Source organism: Pongo abelii, chromosome 1 (genome assembly GCF_028885655.2).
Source record: "Pongo abelii isolate AG06213 chromosome 1, NHGRI_mPonAbe1-v2.0_pri, whole genome shotgun sequence".
Classification (NCBI taxonomy): domain Eukaryota; kingdom Metazoa; phylum Chordata; class Mammalia; order Primates; family Hominidae; genus Pongo; species Pongo abelii.
The window spans coordinates 147191960-147214934 of NC_071985.2; the positions used below are offsets into that span (position 1 = coordinate 147191960).

General features: G+C 36.2%; 1 protein-coding gene across 2 annotated transcripts in view; it reads left to right on the top strand.

Annotated features, from left to right (window-relative positions):
- COL24A1 (collagen type XXIV alpha 1 chain) overlaps positions 1–22975 on the top strand; it is a 421841-nt gene that overhangs the window by 388997 nt on the left and 9869 nt on the right. For both annotated transcript variants that reach the window (XM_002810653.5, XM_063718582.1), the window contains 4 exons: positions 6910–6945; positions 7054–7080; positions 16851–16916; positions 17529–17697. In XM_002810653.5, the coding sequence (XP_002810699.3) occupies positions 6910–6945; positions 7054–7080; positions 16851–16916; positions 17529–17697 (298 nt within the window). The remainder of the gene's footprint in view (positions 1–6909; positions 6946–7053; positions 7081–16850; positions 16917–17528; positions 17698–22975) is intronic.

The following is a 22975-nucleotide window of genomic DNA, read 5'->3' on the forward strand; positions in this document are numbered from 1 at the left end:
AGTTCTTTAGAGATTAATTCCCATCAGCTGTAAATCCTATTCTCAATCCATCTCTCATTCTTCCTCACTGGCATCCTTGTGCAGGTGATCATGATATCCCTCCTGCACTCCTGGTTTCTTGTCATTTCTTCCACTTTTCCCCCACTACAATCTATTCTCTACATGGCAAATAGAGTGATATTATTAAAGAATAAATCAAATTATATCATTCTCCTCTTTAAAAACCTCCCTATGACTTTTTCTTGCACTTAGAATAAAATCTAAGCTTCCTTGCCTTGATTTACAAGGCCCTACATGAACTGGTCCCTGTTTGCCTCTCCAGTGTCCTGATGTATCATTTTCCACCTGCCACCTACACTAACCTCCTTTCTATTTTTAGGAATATGCCTTTTTTTAACCTAGGAAATTCTTTCATATACTCTTCAAATGACTAATTTTATCTCAATATTCAGGTCTCTGCTCAAATTCCATCTTAAAGAAGTCTTCTCAGACCATTCTGTCTCATCATTTCCAGTCATTCTCTTTCACGGCATCTTGTTTTGTTTTCTTCATAATAGCACTCATTGCAATTGTTTCCTGTCCCCTCCACTAGAATGTAAACTTCATGAGAGTAGGGAACTTTGTGTGGTACACAGGTTATCAGTGTCTAGAACAGAACTTGCCATGTAATAGGTAGTAGTTGATAAATGAATAATATGCCCTAAAATTAAAAAGTGAAACACTATTTCCAGTTCTAGCCTGGTAAAGTAGCATTTCCTGAATTAACATGCTTTTTAGAGTTTTTAGTCTGTGGGTTATCATGCTTCTCTTCATAAATAAGGTGCAAACTTCCAGTACCCAAGGAAGATGGGAAATAGGCACAGTGGCATTTTGAGTAGGCAACTGAATATGCTGTTAAAAAAAAAAAAGAATTAACTGGCACATTACAATTATGAGTTTATTCTGTTTTATTGTTGAGTAACTGATAACTGATACTAAATACCTTTTTAATCACTTCTTTTCCTTTGATTCCATTATAATTTAAGGAGCTTTATAAAGTTAATCTTTTAATTCCTGGAGATCATTCTGCAATTATCATAATCCATAAAATGTGCCATTAAACCTTTTCTCCTTTGTTTTATGGAAAAGCTTGGTAACATTTCTTACACTTTCACTGGGAATTTTTCAGTACATTCTACCAGTTTGTTTTCTTTAAGGAGGCAGTTTAAATAATTGACTGGCTAAAGACGCCTAATTGGTTACTGTCTTTCAGAATGTAATACATTCGCGGAGGTCATTCTCAGAAAATGCTAGTAAATGGTGCATTTTTGGAATGGATTTTATTAGCTAAGACCTATTGTATTGAGACAAATAAGAGACTTAAGTCTTTGCACAAAGATCAGAATCACAACAATCTATCAAATTGGTTTATCAATCTTATTTTTTTTTTTTTTTTTTTTTTGAGACGGAGTCCCACTCTGTCGCCCAGGCTGAAGTGCAGTGGCGCAATCTCAGCTCACTGCAAGCTCCACCTCCCGAGTTCAAGCAATTCTCCTGCCTCAGCCTCCCGAGTAGCTGGGACTACAGGCGCCCATCACCACACCCAGCTAATTTTTTGTATTTTTAGTAGAGACGAGGTTTCACTGTGTTAGCCAGGATGGTCTTGATCTCCTGACCTCGTGATCTGCCTGCCTCGGCCTCCCAAAGTTCTGGGATTACAGGCGTGAGCCATCATGCTGGGCCTCAATCTTATTTTAAAATTTTCCATGGAGGAAAATTTATTAAACTATGAATTTATTAAACTGTGCTCTCCTTACCAAGTTTTATACCTAAATATAACCAAAAAAATGACCAAAGCATGATTCAGTGACTTTAAAAAATGCAAATAAGTTTACAGTTCATTATACAACACATGAAAAGTAACTCCTTTATTATAATTTGGGTTTCTTGATTAGAAAACTTCATGTCTTCTGTAATTTAACATTGTAAACTCTAGTATTGATCCCAAGTAGGTCCTTTCCACCACTGAAAGAGCTGATTCTGTATGGCCATTTATGAAAGAGTTATTTTTCTTTCTGTTCTATACTTGCTCCTGGTCTGCCTGCCTATGGACTGTTTTTAAAATGGGTCCCTAGATTCATATGTGTTTTCTTTTTCTTTTTTTTTTTTTTTTTGAGACAGAGTCTTGTTCTGTTGCCCCGGCTGGAGTGCAGTGGCATGATCTCAGCTCACTGCAACCTCCACCTTCTGGTTCAAGTGATTCACGTGCTTCAGCCTCCTGAGTAGCTGGGATTACAGGCGTCCAGCGCCACACCCAGCTAATTTTTTTTCTATTTTTTTTTGTAGAAACGAGATTTCACCATGTTGCCCAGGCCAGTCTTGAACTCCTGGCCTCAGATGATCTGCCCGCCTCAGCCTCCCAAAGTGCTGGGATTAGAGGCATGAGCCACCGCACCCAGCCCTATTTTTATATATATATTCTAAACAGAGCCAGAGTTTTATGGCATCCTAAGGAAACCTAGCAGATAGCATGTAGAATTCTCTACTCTTCCTCTACTTCAAAACTGTTGTGTTACTGGCAAATAAATCCTGAAAGTTTACAAAATTTCCTACTTTCTATGAGACCTGAAACACTTAAAACACAATTGAGTAAATTTTAGAGTAAGTAATGCAAAGAGGGCTGCTGGAAATAATGGGATACAGTTAGTAAAAATTTAACTTAAGTAAAATTTTAACTTATAGCAGAAATGATATCCTAGTGTCAGAGATCAGCAAATGATTTTTTTTTCTTTCTTGACCCTCTTGCTCTGTCACCCAGGCTGGCATGCAGTGGTGCAGCCATGGCTCACTGGAGCCTCGAACTCCTGGGCTCAAGCAATCCTCCCACCTCAGCCTCTCAAATAGCTGGGACTACAGGTGCATGTCATTGCACTTGGCTAATTTATTTATTTATTTATTTATTTATTTAATGATTTTTTTTTTTTTTTTTTTGGTAGAGACAGTGTCTTCCAGTGTTGCCCAGGCTGGCCTCAAACCCTGGCCCCAAGTGATTCTTCTGGCCTCTGCCTCCCAAAGCCCTGGAATTACAGGCATGACCTGAAAATAATTTTGACAAAATGTCACAACTGGAATCATATAACTTACAGCTATAGAAATAATAAAAAAAAACAGAGAACAATCTCAGCATGAATTTTTAGATTAGCTGCTTCATATTTATAATATACTATTTAATGAAATCGTAAAATATTGAAACATCCCATTGACATTTTCTCTAATATTATCTCTAAGTTAATATGTCTTCACAGTTCTTGATTAGCAGTTGTCTTATTTGCCTCCAATTTGAAAGCGAAAAGGATGGTTTCTGCATTAGAAGGAAAAACTAGGATATGGGAAGTAGGTCATAAATATTAACACAGTAAGCATTTAAAGCATATATATGTATGTATTTCTTTTTAAAATTCATAAATAGTATAAATCATTCATTAAAAAATATCAAACTTTTTAAATTCAAGAACACTTACCATTACATTTGTACAGACTTTAAATTTTAAATTCCTAATCTGTATGCTTGTGTACACCTTCTTTATCCAGATATAAAACATGAGGTAGGTCATGCAGAAGCACATGCCTGTGGTGCCAGCTACTCAGGGATGCTAAGGCAGAAGAATTGCTTGAGCCCAGGAGTTCAAAGCCAGCTTGGGTAGCATAGCAAGACTCCTGTCTTTAAAGAAAATTTAAAAATTAAAAAAACACACATCAGGAAGAAAATCGATAAAAGTCTTGAAAATCATAATTCTAAAGTGAACCTTGGAGATTATCCTCACTAGACCTATTATATTACAATTTAGATATCTGAGGTCCAAATGTGCAGCAGTTCACTTAAGACCATATAGCAAATTAAGTTACAAAGACAAAACCAGAGCCCAGATTCCCAATTCCTATGTGATTGTGTTTTTCTGTAAATTATAGTGCCTCTCAGAAAAAGAGGGTTAGGAGGTCTTGGTAAGGAATATGTGTGTGTGTGTGTGTGTGTGTGTGTGTGTGTATGTATCCTCCACCTAGATCAAGAGTAGCCCAGCTATCACCTGCATGACAACTTGAAAAGTTTATGTTCTTATTTGCAGTCACACCCTATGACTTGTGATGCTCACTCATTCCATTCTAATTACATTACTATCTAGTTAATCTTATTTAATATTACTAAATTCTCCTTTCAAACCAATGAATCTCAACCAGGAGCCATTTGTCCCCCTACCACCCTAGGAGACAATTGGGGGAAAAGAATGAGATGTTAGTGGCATCTAGTGGGTAGAAGCTAGGGATGCTGCTAAACATCCTACAATGGAAGCTCTCAGTTTATAAATGAGAAAAGGAAGCTCTGTGCAACTGAGCCAGCCTAAAATAAAGATCATGAAGCTGAATCAAGATTGCATTTCCATAAGGGAAATGACATAAAGGAAATGACATTAGGAAATGAAATAAAAGAATTTACAAAAAGGAAGACTAACATACTCAAGTTTAAGGATATGCACTTACACGTATTTTTAAAGTATACTGATAAAATATGTTACTTTTGGAGGATCATATGTAAATTCTGGGATAAAGTGGAAAGAGAATCTTGTGTTCATAGGCAGTGTTTTTACTATAGCCAAGTAACCACCATAACCATTCAGAGTAATTTAGTTCCCCTTTAGAAAATTAACATAGACGGCCAGGCACAGTGGCTCATGCCTGTAATCCTAGCACTTTGGGAGGCCAACGCAGGTGGATCACTTGAGGCCAGGAGTTTGAGACCAGCCTGGCCAACATGGTGAAACCCCAGGTCTACTAAAAATACAAAAAAATTAGCCAGGAGTGGTGGCGCATGCCTGTAGTCCCAGCTACTCGGAAGGCTGAGGCCGGAGAATCACTTGAACCTGGGAGGCGGAGATTGCAGTGAGCGGAGATCGCACCACTGCACTCCAGCCTGGGAAACAGAGCGAGACTACATCTAAAAAAAAAAAAAAAAGAAAGTAAAAGAAAATTAACAGAGACAATCATAGTGTTGTTATAAACTACTTTACTTATTTAATTTTATTTTTTGGAGGCATAGTCTCACTCTGTCACCCAGGCTGGAGTGCAGTGGCGTGATCTCGGTTCACTCCAACCTCTGCCTCCTGGGTTCAAGCAATTCTCATGCCTCAGCCTCCTGAGTAGCTAGGACTACAGGAGCGCACCACCATACCCGGCTAATTTTTTTGTATTTTAGTAGAGATGGGGTTTCACTGTGTTGCCCAGGCACTCAGGCAATCCGCTGGCCTTGACCTCCCAAAGTACTGGAATTACAGGTGTGAGCCACCGTGCCTGGCCTATAAACAGCTTTATATAGAATAGACAGTGAATCACTTCACCTTAATGGTGTATTAGCTAGAGTAATAAAAAAGAACTAATAAAATGTTATATTGTTGGAATCATATTTTTTTAACTTGGCTACTTTCCCTATTCTATGTGGTTACATTGGGGTTGCCCTGCCCTATCCTGGTGGGTTTGAAGTATTTTGTTTGATCATATTTGTGGTCTGACTTGTTCTGAATAATAAGCTGAAATGAACTTTATAAAATCAGCAGTAGAAATTGTTTCTTATTTTTCTATGATAAATTCCTCTTTTGAAGTCAAAGGTAAGATATGTATTTTGTACTGAACCATCAGTGATATTTTCCAAATGTCAAAAACTTGCTAAGTGGAATGGACTATTGCAACTATTTATTATTTTTACATTGTTGATCCAAAATGGAGAAGCGGACATAACCAATTTCACTTTGAGCTTCTGTATATTTAAAAGGCTATCTCCAATGTGTCATTTCTGTCAGCTACCCTGCAGCTTCTGGGATATATGCATTGGTTGATAATTAAATGAATGGATGATGTTAAAATTAACTAGTATTAACTAGTATTAATTTTAACTAGTATTAACTAGTATTAAAATTAACTGGTATTAATTTTAACATCATTCATTTATTTAATTTTGTACAAGTTTTATACATTCTCTGCTTAAACTTGTAATCATAAACCAGATAAACTGAGACATGTCTAGCAGGCACAGTGTTGGAGTACTCTGATCTTTTCAAGTTACTACGTATTGTTTGTTCTAGCTATCACAGTATATTTAGGATTAACAGCTTTGGCAATACAAGATGCTTAATTCTAAGTCAAGCATGGTGTCAACATTATCCAAAACTTAGCTGAAGATAAGTGTTGCTTTGCCCTCTTTTAACCATAATTGGAGTAGACTCAATATAGTCTTAACATTTAGCTGAACATCTAAGTTACTTTTGAACAGATATACAGGGCCTTTGAGCATTTTTAACAGTAGTTACTATTGCTTCGCTTTGAAAAATGTCAACATAACTTTTGACATTTTGCTATATACCTTTTAACTTTTCTAATTTCTAAATTAATACTAATTAATTTTAACATCATTCATTCATTTAATTATCAATAAAAATGGAGAAGTATTATTTTGGAGAGATTTTCAGGTGAACTCAACAGGAGTTGGTAACCAGTTTACAGGTAGATGAAGGAAATTAAGGTGTCTAAGAACACTGAAGTTTCTATATTTGATGATTAGGTGGATGGTAGTTAGAAATAACAGGAAAAACATCTTTAGACAATACTAACATTTTAAAATGTTACATTTATAATAGTTTATTAAAATGAGTAAATTCAGTTTCTAATAATATCAATAAACAGGAAAATAAATATCCAGCTTGTTTATGAATATGGATGATTGCTAAGTACCACAGCATATAACTTTAGAATACTAAAACAATTTTAAATTGTATGATTTGCCTGGCATGAAAGGCGATGACAGAGGTTGAATATTAGTTCTCTCGCTTATACCCAACCAAAAGTATAATATATATGTCTTGTGTTTTTCTCCATTTCTTCCAGGGTCCTCAAGGACCAAGAGGTCAACCAGGGCCTCCAGTGAGTTGGTTTTCATTTATATCTGTTTACCATTGATGCTTATATGTTTGCCTGGTTTAAGATGTCTACTAAATAAATGTATATTTTTTTTAATTTGCTGTGTTCTAGGGTCCACCTGGAGCACCAGGCCCAAGAGTAAGTTTGCTTGGTTTGATTTTGTTTTGTTTTATCTTAGTATGTCATATTAACTTTTTAAATCTTCTGTTAATTCTCTATTAAAAGGTGTCCCTTTTGCATACCTCTGTTCTTTTTTGCTAACCTGATACAGGGCTGGCCCAGCTACACAAACATGAAATCCAAGCCTCAGATTTCTTATTTATAAAATGGAGATGGTATCTCCTGCTTTCTTGGGTGGTTTCAAGTGTTGAGTAAGAAGTAAAGCACGCAGCACATTGTATAATACATAATAAGTACTTGAAAAACTAATTATCTACATTTCTTCCTAATTCTACATCTTCACTCTCCTTTTTTAAATGTTCTCTTTTTGCCAGCCAGGATTATCCACTTCTTTGATTTACGTGAATCTTTCTCAGTTGCTGGTAACTCTGGAAGCCATCAGACTTCTCTTATGTTTGCTTATTATCTAATTACTATAATCCAAAACTTGCTACCCTTATCTCTGAGGCAATGTTTATGTTGCTTCTGCTATTCTCATGCCCTCTGATATTCTAAGCTTGATTTTCCTTATGCTTTGTATCCACTCTCATATTCTGCAGTCTTTTTGTCTTCCTGCTCCCTGTGAAAGGTCTGTCTCCATCTGCAACCTCACCCACACCCCACTCCTCCAGCCTCCTGGTCAAATGCAGTGGTCCTTGGTCACATTTTCTGCCTAACGCGGATCTATTGTTGGCTACACCATCCCAAACAATGGTCAGTCCTATGCCATTTAAGCCTTCTTATTTCACATGCTGCTCTGATGTCATTTAGATCTCTGCTAGTTCTAGGTGGTGGTTTCCTGTGGTCTACTCTCAGCAGATCAGGAACTCTTCATTTCCCTCAGCTTTTCATTGGGGCAAGGAATAACTTCCAAGCAAAGTGCCACAAGGAAGACTATCCCCTTGAAAACAAGAGACCCATTTATCTGTGATTTTAAAAAATCACTTCCCCTTTCTGGCCTTCTGACTAACGTGGAGGGAAACTCTCCCTGTGTGAACATCAATAAGAATGTCTTTCAGCCGGGCATGGTGGCTTGTACCTGTAATCCCAGCACTTTGGGAGGCCGAAGTGGGTGTATTACCTGAGGTCAGGAGTTTGAGACCAGCCTGGCCAACATGGCAAAACCCCAGGCATGGGGCATATGCCTGTAATCCCAGCTACTCAGGAGGCTGAGGCAGGAGAATCACCTGAGCCCGGGAGGCAGAGGTTGCAGTGAGCCAAGATCATGCCACTGCACTCCAGCCTGGCAGAGCAAGACTCTGTCTCAAAAAAAAAAAAACAATGTCTTCTCCAAGTCTTCAAATCACTTTCCACTTGTTTATTCTTCCTTTCCTCCTGGATCCCCACAATACATGGATTACAAGTACCCTCATTAATTGCCTTCCCAAATTATAATGACTTTGATATATCATAGCTCCCTTCTCAAGAAAGAACAAGTTCAAGTTCTAAAGGATCATACGTCATTGGCAAATTAAAGAAATGTTTAGTGAAAATTTTCACATTTAAGTGCCAAACTGTGTGACACATATCCCTGTCTCACTTGGAAAATATATGTGTTCCTACACAGCCAAAATAGAGTAAGACTGAGAGGTTTTTGCTCAGAGCAAAATGTGGATTAAAATATGCATATACTTTGAGAAATTAATCAGGAAGATTAAGTAAGAAAATACATGTGTTGAATACATTATAACTACTCAATAAATGCTAGTTTCTTTGTTTCCTTCTTTTCTCCCTTTTCCTCCTTTCTGTATTCTTTCTTGGCTAATATGAAAACAGATTTCCATATATAGTGCTGTTTTTCTGGAACTTGCAGAGTCCGTTGTAGGAAAATAACATTGAGGATAAGATTTCTAGAGCAGACGTCTAAATGACAATAAGACACCTACACGTTCTTTCTAAAGTCAGCCTCCATGAAACTTTTCTTAATTCCATTCCCTCATCACACTACAAGATAGAACTTATCACTTCCCCTTCTTTGTTCATACTCATTTATTTTCATGTTTGTCTTTTCTATTATATTGTGAACCCTCTGAAGATAGAGACTACTTTTTAAATTTTCCTTCCATTTAAGCTCTTAATAAATGTTGAGTGCATGCTTGCATGAATACAAAAAAGGCAACATCTCAGGAAATTTTAGTGGGAATCTTCTAAACTAGATTTCACTTGGAGAGAAACAATGTCTATAAAAGAACAGACTCATAGAACTAGAGGTCCTCTCAGTAATTATTAAGCAGTTATTTCAAACTTTGAGTTGGGATTCATTGGTCAGCGGATCATAAGACCAATTTAGTGAGTCTCATTCAGGATTATTTTTAGAGCAAATGAAATAGAATAGAAAAAAAATTTGGGGAGGGACTGCTTAATAGATATGGAGTTTCTTTTTGGGTGATAAAAATGCTCTGAAATTCGACCATGGTAGTGGTTGAACAACGTTGTGAATCTACTAAAGACAACTGAATTGTATAATTTTAAATGACTAAAATAGTGAATTTTATGTTATATAAATTTTACCTCAATTTAAAAAAAATCAGTACATCATTATCAGTAAGAATAAATATGGTTTTACAGAACTTTTTAAGGTTAAATATATGTATGTTTGTGTGAATTTTGTCATGATGTAAAAATGTATTTCTTACTGTGGGTCAAGATAAGTATGAAAACTTCTAATCCAGTCCATCCACATCTTTATAAGACCTATGAAACTAAAGTAACTTGCTCAGTTCTCTAAAGTGGAATAGCTAAAAGGAAATGTTTCAGGAAAAGGAATATGTATTGATGGTGAATTTGAATGTGAGGATAGGGTAATGACCAGACCTCAGTGTGAATGGTAAGGTATTTAGAAATGAACACAGAAGTATACCATATGATATCAAAGTTAACCAGAAATGATTAGTAGAATAAAGGGAAGAACAGGGTGTCTATATGTGTCTGTGTTTGGTGTATATGATGGAAATAACAATCGTTAAAAATCATTAAATGAGAGAAAGAATTCCCAACTGATGTATTCCAATTAATGGGTCAACTGTAGAACCTGGATTGGTGAATTAAGAAGTGGCAGCTGCTATTATATTCTGGTTCCCTAGAATCAGCAAAAACTTCCGTCGTAAAGAGGGTGTGACCTGAAATGAGTTCCTACTTGGTCAGCATTTTCACCATCCAGTGATCTTGAAACTTCAGACATATGAAAAAATAACACTTCTCTTCAAAATACTGAAGTGCCTAGACTAGACCTGCTCTTCACTCGAATGATTTGGAGAGAATTATGAAGATTACATTCTCCCAAAGTATAATGAATCCTGCTGTCTAATTCCCCTCATTATTTCACACTCACTAGTCACAACATATAATCAATCTTTATTCTCTGTTTTCTGTTTTACATGGATGTTTTTGTAAATATTGAGTGATTTTGATGTAAGAATATGTTCTTTCTAACTAGAGTGCCTGGAAGAAGTTATTTTTCCTTTTTTGATCCCCTCACTGCACCTAATGAGAGATTTATACTTCGATGTAGGCACTTAGATGTGACTGAATGACTTCCCAGGCAAATCCTCTTAATACAATTTCTCTGACCCTGCTTTTCTTAAAGTCTGCCTGTAGGGAAAAAGTCAATAAATTCAACAAATTGATTGACTGCTATGTGCCAGTCATGAGCTAGGCTTTGTGAATACCTTGGAGATTCTAGGAATATGGAGATTGTCAAGAAAATTTTTGAGTGGCCAAGTGTTATGAAATTTCTTTTCTTTGTAATACCTGTTGGGAAAAAAATGCCTTTTTATTGAGTTGTCGCCTGCACTGATGGTGTTTAAAATTGCTGGTACCTTAGCATGACTAAAGCATCAAACTCTACACTACTAATCTACTAATAGTCATTGTATTATTTACTGCCACACACAGAAAATCATAGTGATGCCAATTAAGAATATCCTGTGATTTATTCATCTTGCCCTCTGTTGGTGAGCATTTTTTTTTCAGTTTTTTTAATTACACATAGTACAAATGTCCTGTCCATATACATATCATTTTGTAGAATATCTAGGGGACAAATTGCCAGAAGTAGGATAGTTTGGTCTAAGGGATAATGAGTATATTTACTTGTTATTTTTAATGTTGGCAAGATATACATAACAAAATTTTGCCGTTTTAACTGTTTTTAAATGTAGAGTTCAGTGGTATTAAGTACATTCACATTGTTGTGCAACCATTATTATCCATGCCTAGAACTTTTTTTGTCTTCCAAAACTGAAACTCTGTACCCATTAAGTAATAATTCTCAATTCCTCCCTTTCCCCAGCCTCAGCAACCACCGTTCTACTTTCTGTCTCTATGAATTTGACTACTCTAGGTACTTCATATAAGTTAAGTCATACAATATTTGTCTTTTTGTGACTGGCTTATTTCACTTAACGTAATATCTTCAGGGTTCATCTCTGTTGTAAGCGTATATTAGAATTTTATTTCTTTTCAAAGCTGAATAATAGTCCATTTAATACATATACCAGATTTTGTTTATGCAAATTGACACTTATGTTGCTTCTACCTTTTGGCTATTGTGAATAATGCTGCTATAAACATTGCTGTACAAATATCTGTTGGAGTCTTCACTTTCAATTCATTTGGGTATATACCTAGAAATGAAACTGTTGTATCATGCAGTAATTCTATGTCTAATTTTTGAGAAACTGCCGTACTGTTTTCCATAGCTGCCGCACACTTTACATTACCACCAGCAGTGCACAAGGTTCCAGTTTCTCCACATCCTCACTAACACTTGTTATTTTCTGGTTTATTTTTTCTATAACAGCCATCCTAATGGTTGTGAAGCGGTATCTCATTGTGGTTTTCACATGCATTTTCCTAACAATTTGTGGTGTTGAGCATATTTTCATGTGTTTATTAGACATTTGTATTTTTTTTTTTTTTGAGACAGACTCTTGCTGTGTTGCCTGAGCTGGAGTGCAGTGGTGCGATCTCGGCTCACTGCAACCTCTGCCTCCCAGATTCAAGTGATTCTCCTGCCTCAGCCTCCCTAGTAGCTGGGATTACAGGTGCCCTCCACCACGCCTGGCTAATTTTGTATTTTTAGTAGAGCTGGGGTTTCACCATGTTGGCCAGGCTGGTCTCGAACTCCCGAACTCAAGTGATCTGCCCACCTCGGCCTCCCAAAGTACTGGGATTACAGGCGTGAGCCACTGTGCCCAGCCTCTTCTTTAGAGAAATGTCTATTCAAGTTCTTTGCCCATTTTTTGAATTGGGTTGCTTTTTTTTTTTGGTTTTTAGTAAGTTGTAGAAGCTCTTTAAATATTCTAGATATTAATCCTTTACCAGAAAGACAATTTGCAGTTATTTTTTTCCATCCCTTGAGTTGCCTTTTCACTCTCTTTATAGTGTCCTTTGATGCACAGAAGTTTTTTTTTTCTGATATAGTCTAATTTATCTACTTTCTTCTCTTGTTGATGGTGCTCTTGGTATCATTCCAAGAAATCATTGCAAAATCAAATGTTATCAAGCTTTTCCTATTTGCTTCTAATAATTTTATAGTTTTACCTCTTATGTTCAAGTCTTTGATTCATTTTGAGTTCATGGTATAACTCATGATGTAAGTTTTTTTGTACTTGATGTAAGTTAAGGGTCTAACTTCATTCTATCCCATGTGGATATTTCATTTTTCCAGCACTGTTTGTTGAAAAGACCGTCCTTTCTTCATTGAATGGTCTTAGCACTCTTGTTGAAAATAATTTGATCATAAATGAGAAGGTTTATTTCTGGACTCTATTATATTTCATTGGTCTTTATGTCTGTCTTTATGATGGTACCAACTGTTTTGATTACAGCAGCTTTATAATAAGTTTTGAAATCAGGAAACATGATGCCTCTAACAACTTCTTTTTTCAAAATTATTTTGGCTACTTGGGGTCTATACTATATGTTATATTTACTATATTGTAACTTCTACTACTGCTCTTTATTTCTTCAGGTGGATTCAAGTTTCTGCCTAGTATTCTTTACTTTAGGCCTGAATGACTCCCTATAATATTTTTCTAGGGAAGGTATGTTAGTGATAAATTGTCTCAGTTTTTATTTAACTGGGAATATATTAATATTTCCTTCATTTTTAAAGGAGAATTTTACTGGAAATAGAATTCTTGGCTGACAGTCTTTTCTTTTGCACCCTGAATATATTAGCCTACTGCCTGCTCACCTTTATGGTTTTTTATGGGAAATTAGCTGTTAATCTGGTTGGAGATCTCTTGGACATGATGAGCTTCCTCTCTGCTTTCAGAATTCTCTCTTTGTCTACAGCATTAGATAGTTTGATTATGATGTGTCTGGGAAAGTTTGTGGAACTTCTTGGATGTGTAGGTTAATATTTTTGCATCAGATTTGTGATGTTTTCAGCCATTATCTCTTTATATATTCTTTGTGCCCCCTTTTCTCTCTCCTTCCCTTCTGAGACTCTCATCATGCATGTGTTGGTAAGCTTGACAGTGTCCTACAGATCTCTTAAGTCTCGTTCACTTTTCTTCATTATTTTTTCCCACTCCTCAAACAGGATAATCTGAATAAACCTGTCTTCAAGTTAACTGGTGCTTACTTCTGCCTATGGAAATCTACTGTAGAGCCTATCTAGTAAATTTTTATTTCAGCTATTGTACTTTTTAACTTCAAAATTTCTATTTGGTTCTTTTTTCTATAATTTATGTGCTTTTATTATATTCTCTACTTAGTAAGACATCTTTCTCATACTGTCCTTTAGTTCTAAAGACATGGTTTTATTTCATTTTTTAACTTGCCTAAGAGAGAATTCTGAAAGGCTGTTATTCCACCACTTTTGCTGTCTCCTAGATTTCTTATCTTCTTTAAATATCTTTTTAATATTTCGTATGATGAAATGGAAGAACATATAAAGTACATATAGTGCACACTGTAGTGATTGCTTCAAAAGCACTGTGCAGCTATTTGAGTTGCAAACTCAACTAGCCAGTTTTATCATAGAGTACCATTTTTTATTGACAGACTACCAGCATTATTAAGACATGAGTAGTTCACAGATATTTTCTTGAAAATGAATGAAGTTAGCCTGCCATTTCAAGGAAAACAACTGACAGAATTTGATGCCAGTGATAAATTTCAAGCTTTCAAGCAAAAATAAAAATTAGGGAAAACATGTATTTATCACTGAGAATTTGACAGATTCCCAGTACTTATGTTTTCCTGATAAGTAACATTATGTTTTCCTGATGATGTTAACAAATGTAATTTTTGACATTAAGGAATGAGCTGTATCTGTGTTTGGAAGACCTGCATAATTCCATAAATCAGTATTTTCAGAATGATCAATATATTATGTTAATAAAATCATGTATAAGCAAAAGACCTATGAAAGTATAAAACAGACCAATAGATTTTAGTATAAAAGTACAAAACGTTCATTGAGGTGGGTTCAGTTTTCCCACAGAAACTAACCTTTAAGAAACTACCACTTATCAAGTTTTGGTATAAGGTATAATATGAAAGAAGAAAATCCATAATTATTTGAAAAACATGACTTAAATACTTTTCTTTTTTCCTACTACATATCTCTATTAGGCTAGATTTTCTTCACAACCAATTGAATACAAAAACAAATATGAGAATTTAGCTGTAATCTATTAATCCAGACATTACAGAAATGCTCAAAAGTGTAAATCCGGGTCACCCTTCTCATTGATGTTTTTGTTTTGGAAAATATAGTTAATTTTTATAAAAATATTTATATTAACATATAATGGGTTTGTTGATATTTTAAAGCAATTGACACATGAATAGTTTTAAAATTTATTTTGGTTTCTACTATAGTCAATATCAAAAGTTGGCCGGGCACGGTGGCTCATACCTGTAATCCCAGGACTTTGGGAGGCCAAGGCGGGTGGATCACCTGAGGTCAGGAGTTTGAGACCAGCCTGGCCAACATGGTGAAACTCCATCTCTACCAAAAATACAAAAATTAGCTGGATGTGTTGTCACAAGCCTGTAGTCACAGCTACTTGGGAGGCTGAGAGGCAGGAGAATCGCTTGAACCTGGGAAGTGGAGGTTGCAGTGAGCCAAGATCGCACCACTGCACTTCAGCCTGGGTGACAGAGCGAGACTCTGTCTCAGATTAAAAAAAAAAAAAAAAAAAAGTTATAATTCACATAAACAAAAAATTTGTAAGGCCTCTAATAATAAAGGAATCCTTTATTAAAAGTGCAAAAGGATTCTGATTCTGAAGAGTTTGAGAACCACTATGCTAGGTTTTCTAATTAAAACCCTTAATCACCAGCAGGGGACCAAGTGAACAACATAAAGGTGGCTATGGTTTAGTACTTAATTCAGTTTCCCATATTTAGTGCCAATATTTGTGTATGACCCATATCCAAAATCTGCTCATTCACACAAGCAGGATGGTCATAATTATTTAATCTGCAGAGAATATTTTAGGTTTACCCTCTTTGCTACTTGAATAGTCCATGCTCCTTCTGTCTCATGGCCTTTGTGCCAGGTTGCTGCTTCTGCCTGGAAAGCTCTCCTACCCCTTCTCCTAACAATTCTTATTTATTCTTTGGATATCAGTTCAAATTTTACTACCTCAGGGAAGCCTTCCCTGACCTATTCCTTCCAGCCTCTTACATTTTCCAGATTTTATTAATTTCTCTAATTTCTCTCATAGTTTCGTGCACTTTTCTTTCATAGCATGTATCTCAATTGGTAATTAGGATTTTTGAGATGATTTAATTATTGCCTATCTCCTCTCTAAATTTAAGTTCCATAAGGGCAAGTTTCTTTTTTGTTTACCATTTTATCCTCAATATATATCACAGTGTTTGGCAGTATATATATGCAGAATGAGTCAATTATTTTCCAATATGAAAAACACATGCTGAAGCAAGGGAGAGTATATTTTATTGATTATTCCATCATTTTAAATAGTTTTTCAAACTACCAACCATGAGCTATGAGAGATCTGTTGAATACAGTTTCTATTATGCAGCTTTCAAGTAAAAAGATGTCTTCGCAGTACAATGACTGAAAGAAATTAAATTGCTTGTTTCACTTACACAGATGCCATTTCCCAGAACCTTCTCCCAACTCATGCTTCATTGTTCTAAGATAATTTTTTTAAAAGAATTACAAAAAAAAAGACTTTTACTAACGGTTATGCTCAGTCTTTTTCTAAAAATATATTTTATTAAATGCAAGAGGAGATTGATTTCATTCTGTATTATTTCTTTTGGGACTCATGGTACATTTTCCAACTTCAGAAATTATTTTTAAAACCACAGAAGTATCACATTAAATTAATGTGGTGACTACCTCAGGACAGTAGTATTTTATTCTATTCCTTCCAAGAATGTAACTGTTAAAAATTACTACAGTTATTTATTCTTCACTTTACAATTTATTAACTGAGAGGATCATATTTTATTCTCTTCCATTTGAGGAACTTTGTGTGTGTGTTTTCAGGCAACAGAAACAGTTTTTCATCTGAGGACTCTAGACTCTGGTCCTATTTTAATTAGGAGACCTTTGAGATTTGGATGAAGGTGGCATATTGTCCTTTCAGATAGCCAGGCAATATTTGCAAAATCTGTCTAACCATAAGAGTTACAGAACCCCTTCAGATAATAAGTCTGGTATACTTTAACAGCAGTGCTTTCAGAATTTACAGCCTTAATTTAGGGCACTCAGTGTTGATCTTATTGCTAATCTCAAATGGTTTTGTTTTACACAGAAGCAAATGGATATCAATGCTGCTATTCAAGCCTTGATTGAATCAAATACTGCCCTACAGATGGAGGTAACATATCTGGTTTTATTTATATTGGCACTGTCTCTCAATATACCAATTAAACAGAGAAAATTTTTGGAGGCCAAAATGTGACATTATCTCAAAGATTGTATTTAAAACATATTGAAAATGTGAAACCATTCTCAAGAACAAAGTAAGTGATTTTGGTATAATTAAACAGAAATACATGCGTAGGATGTTTTGTAAGGAAAACATTTAAATAAAAAATGTAGTACTGTTATTTGTAAGGAATTTGGTACTATCCAAGAAAGTAGTTAAATGAGGTTAGCCATGTTTCTTAAAATGAGATATATATATTATCACTACTCTTTTATTTTATTTAAACTCTAATGATTCAATGTGTAATTTAAAAAAACATAATACGGTAGACATAGCAATTCTTATGTTAGCTTGAAAACTAAACTTGCAAATGTGAATTTAACCTCTTTAAAAGATTAAGGTTATTAAAGCATACACATATGCCTATGCTTAAATATAAACTGTTCTTTACATTCTACTCCCAACTTACTACATATAATGGAAACACATTCTTCTCCTGCCTTGGCCCATGTTGGTCCTCAGGAGTTTTTTGCTTATATAATTCTTATGATGACTTGGCAGAGCTACCAGAATACTGAAGTGACTTTAATTGACCACAGTGAGGAGATATTCAAAACCCTGAACTACCTTAGCAATTTATTGCACAGCATCAAGAATCCTCTTGGCACACGAGATAACCCAGCACGAATCTGCAAAGATTTACTTAACTGTGAACAAAAAGTATCAGATGGTAAGTTCTTGGTTACCTCAAACTCTGATATCGAATTTCATTTCATCATTTCAGTGTGTTTGAGATTTGTAATGTGTTCACTCCAAATCATAGTTAGTTTGATAAAATCCTGGCAGAAGCCATTTTAATGTCATCAAGAATAAAATTCTCTATGAGGGAGACATGCTTCTGATGTCATCCACCCCTAGCTATATCATTTGCTTGCATTTTGTACTTGGAATACAGCATATTCATATAAAAAATTAAGATAGGTAGGCCTGACGTTTGCATTAACAGACAGTAGCATTCATCAGAACTTGGTAAGTCAGGACTACCAAAGTTAACAACATAAATAAATATATTATAGAATCTCCTTACCGTACTCCCTAAAAGTCTGGGTTTTTTTTTTAATACAAAATGGAATTTAAATGTCCCCTTCTGGAATTGATGACCATGAAGATGGGAGCGGTTTGTCATTCTTGGAAGTGTCTAATCTCAACACAGATGCCCCAATTTCATTAGCCAGAGGTGCAAAAATGAATTTAGATTAGAACAATCAAGGAAATTGTTTTAAATCTTTTAAATCAAGAGGAGTAAGTCATCAGTTAAACAGGGGAAACCTTGTCTGCTACAAACTCTAGTTTTAACACAATGGCATATTTGAAAAAAAAATGTATGATTTGAAAAGTGCTGATGTGAAAAATGCTGATTTGAAAAAGCTATGTTATGTTATTCTGTGGTCATTTTAATTTTGTTTGTACATACACATCTCACATACATGCACTCACACACACACAAACACGCACATACACACATGGCCAAAACATCTGCTTCCGTTCTAGAACTTCAATGAAAACATTCATTTTGTTTACATTAATAAAACACTTAACTTCTAAAGATATTTTCTGCCCTAGATTAATATAAAAACTAAAATAATACTTACAATTGTAGTTGCCTATAATAATTCTCAGCTTGATTCTTTCCCACATTTGAGGGCATAAAAATGTAATTCTGTAGAATTGAAAGGATTCTTACAAAGATGTTGTAAGACATACAAAATTAGTATGAAATGTAATTCAAAGTCTACCTTCCTCATAAGAGAAATAGCTACATGGTGTGGATTGTGCAGTGTTCAAAATATCTTTACGCCCCCCAAATACTTTCATCACTAGGATATCATAAGTGCTATAAGGAAAAACAAAACTGCAGAGAAGGGAGATTTGATAGGAAGTGGAGCACAAGATACAATTTTTAAATAGAATGATCAGATAAGGCATCTATGAGAATGTGACACTTGGGTAATATCAGAAGGAGGTAAGAGAGCAAGCCACAAGAAATCTAGAGAAAGAGCTTTCCAGGCACAAAGAATAAATGCAAAAGCCCTGAGTCTTTGAGTATAGCTAGCATGTTTTAGAATTAGCAAGAAAGCCAGTATGAATGGAAGAGAGTGCATATGGGGGAGAATGATAGGAAATTAAATTAGAAAGATATCAAAAAGTCAGATTATACAAGACCCTCTAGACTACTCAGAAGTCTCTAGCTTGTACTCTTAATAAGATGGGAAGCCACTGGAAATTGCTGAGCAAAGAAGTGACATAATTTGGCTCAGATTTTTAAAATATTACTCTAGCTAATATGTTGCAAATACAATGAGGAAGACAGGGGTAGAGGTAGGGAAACCACTGAGAAGGATATTGACATAATCCAGGAGAGATGATGGTTGGTTGGACTAGAGTTGGTTGCAGGGGGAGTGGTAAAAAATGGTTAGATTCTTGAATATGCTTTATGCTTAGCGTTCCATTATTGGAACGCTAAGCATGTGGGAGTTATTTATTTCCTACTGCTTAAGGTCATCACCAAGGTCTGATTGCAAAAATTCAAAAAAAATACGACCTCAGGAATAAATGGGTTAAGGTAGAGCCAGCAGTTTTTGTTGATAGATTGGATGTGGGCTATGAGAGAACTAGAATGGTAAAGGATGACTCTAAGGGTTTTTTTTTTTTTCTATAAAAGTGTGGGATGTTGTTAACAGGAGACGCAATTTTGGAGAAAAGATCAGGAGTAAAATTTTGGATATATTTACTTTGAGATGTCTCTTAGACATTCAAGTAAGAATGTCAAGTAGGTAGTTGACTACTCAAGTTCAAGGTCAAGAAGGAGATCCTAAGTAAGGGTAAAAATTATGAAATCATTTACATTTAATTGGTATTTAATGCCTTGAGACTGCTTAAGACTACATAGATAGTAAGTAAAGGAAGAAATGAGGTCTAGGCCGGGCGCAGTGGCTCATGCCCGTAATCCCAGCACTTTGGGAGGCCGAGGTGGGCAGATCATGAGGTCAAGAGATTGAGACCATCCTGGCTAACACGGTGAAACCCCATCTCTACTAAAAATACAGAAAAATTAGCCGGGTGTGGTGGCACGCACCTGTAGTCCCAGCTACTCAGGAGGCTAAGGCAGGAGAATCACTTGACCCAGGAGGCCGAGATTGCAGTGAGCTGAGATCACACCACTATACTCCAGCCTGGCCACAGAGTGAGACTCCGTCTCAAAAAAAAAAAGAAAAAAGAAATGAGGTCTAAAAACTGGATCCTAGGGTTCTCTAATGTTTAAAGATCAGGAAGGTGAGGGCAAACTAGCAAACAAAACTAAGAAGCAGCTATCACTGAGATAAGAGGAAAACTGGATGTGGTGTCCTGAAAAATCAAGAAAAGAAAATGTTTGCCAGAGGAGGAGGGAGGGAAGGGATTAACTGGGTCCATGTTAAGTAAAGCAAAGACTGAGAAAGACTACTGAATTTAGCAATGCAGACATCACTGGGGACCTTCATCAAGAGCAGTTTAGAGGAATGGTAGTAGTTGAAACCTTATCAGATTTTAAGAGAAAAGGATAATGCTAGGAACTTTTCGTTCCCAGTAACGAAGCACGTAATTCATATTACCTAGCTAAATTAATTTTTTAAGTTAAAAGTATAAAATAAATAACAAACAGCAATGAACTTTCAAGCTGAGACTTTAAAGGAGATAGCAGAAAGTGAACCCAACATTTGGAGCTACTTTTGCCCCCGGTATGTTGAGAAGCTTGGTGGCTTCAGGAGGTAGGGGTCAAAAGTTAGAATCTGTAGTCCACCAAAGGTGAGGACTTAGGCTTTCAAAGGCCTGCATTCTGGTAGTAAGGATAAACTGGAAGAAAACGAACATTCATACAGACTGTAGCTTTGCTTCACATCATCTGGATAGCTCAGAAAATCCGAAACTTTGAACTTGTATTAAAATGGTTCCAAACTGCTGGAACCCCCACATACTGTCAGAAACAAACAAAAATCTTCTATAAAAGATAACATTATCCTAGAACTCAAACTATTTCCACAAATAATTTCAAAAATGCAGTGCCCAGCACACAATCAACGACAACCAAACGCACAAGTTGACACAACACCATGAATGAGAACTAGTAGAAACAGCAGACAACGAAAGCAGACTCAAAAGAGAGAAGAAAAGAAGTAGAATTTAAATCTGCAAGTATAATGAACAAGAAAGTCTTCTTTCTTTCTTTTCTTTTCTTTTTTTTTTTTTTTTTTTGAGGCAGAGTTTCACCCCTGTGCCTAGGCTAGAGTGCAGTGGCTCGATCTCGGCTCACTGCAACCTCCGCCTTCCAGGTTCAAGCAATTCTCCTGCCTCAGCCTCCCAAGTAGCTGGGATTACAGGCGCCCGCCACCATGCCCAGCTAATTTTTTTTTTTTTTTTTTTTTTGTATTTTTAGAAGAGACAGGGTTTCACTGTCTCGGCCAGGCTGGTCTCAAACTGCTGACCACGTGATCTGCCCGCCTCAGCCTCCCAAAGTGCTGGGATTACAGGCATGAGCCACCGTGCCCAGCCTTAAGATAAGTCTTCTATAGGAACACAGTTTATTCACTATAATAAGAGAGAAGGCAGGCCAGGTGCAATGGCTCACGCCTGTAATCCCAGCACTTTGGGAGACCGAGGTGGACAGATCACTTCAGGCCAACATTTTTTTCAGATCAGTTTCAGACCAGCCAGGCCAACATGGTGAAACTTCATCTCTACTAAAAATACAAAAATTAGCCAGCCATGATGGAATGTGCCTGTGGTCCCAGCTACCCAGGAGGCTAAGGTGGGAGGATCTCCTGAGCCTGCAGGGGGTGGAGGTTGCAGTGAGCCAAGATCATGCCACTGCACTCCAGCCTGGGCAACAGAGCGAGAGAGAAATTCCTATTTCAAAAAGAGAGAGAGAGAAGGTAGAATATATGTGTACAAGCACGGACATGTGGGTAGATATGATAGTGGCAGTTTATATAAGTTACATAAATTTTCTTCAGATTCCTTCAGTTGTCTCATTGAAATTGGAAGGTTATCAGTTGAGGATAAGAACGAATGAATAGTTGTAAGATAGTTAACTATCTTAGTGATAGAGGGAATAAACTCTGGAAACACCATATTACTGTATAGCAGCTTTACAGACACATTTGAATTTGAAGGATGCCCATCACAACAGTTGTGTTTTTCTCCTACCACTTTTTTCTGTGCAGGTATAGGCACAGGTTAGGGAGCAACTTATGTAGGATTGGGGATTTATAAGACAAGTAGAGTGAAATGAGGCAGGGCAAGGGTGTAAGGAAGTTTATAAGGACATTACTATAGTAAAGGACTGTGGATTTTTAAGCTGGGTAAGAAGGGGCAATGAAAAAGTGATAGTAGGTCCTGATGAAAGTGAAGAATTATTGGAGTTAGGACACTAGAGGGAGTGAACTGGAAAGGGAAGAGAAATGAAATTATGGAGGAGATGCAGTTGTTGGTAATAACAAAAGCTAGGATATGGCCTTGAAAGTTAATGGTTAAAGTAAGGTACGAGGGTAGGGGGAGGGTACAAGATCATTGGTGGAAAAGTAAGAGGGTTGGGGAGGATACAGTTCAAGGAACTGAAGGCCAACATGTTGAAAGCATCATTTATGTGGCTTTAAAATCACCAAGAATTAGGTCATAAGTAGATTTTCTGAAAGCGATAAAAAGCTAAAATTGTCATAGAAAAATAGTAAATGATTACACCAGGAGGGACTAATGAATGATATAATGTGATTATAGTAATTTCAATATGGAGTGTTTTCAGGGAGAAAGTGCAAAGAATGGTCTGGAAGTAGCAACGAAGAGCAAGAAAGATGCCTTCCCACCTTCAGGCACAACACTGTAGAGGCTACAAGAGAAGCAGTGTCCTCAGGGAAGAGCTAGTTTTGAGTCAGAACATTTAGGCTCACAAAAGATATATTATGGTATAGGACTTT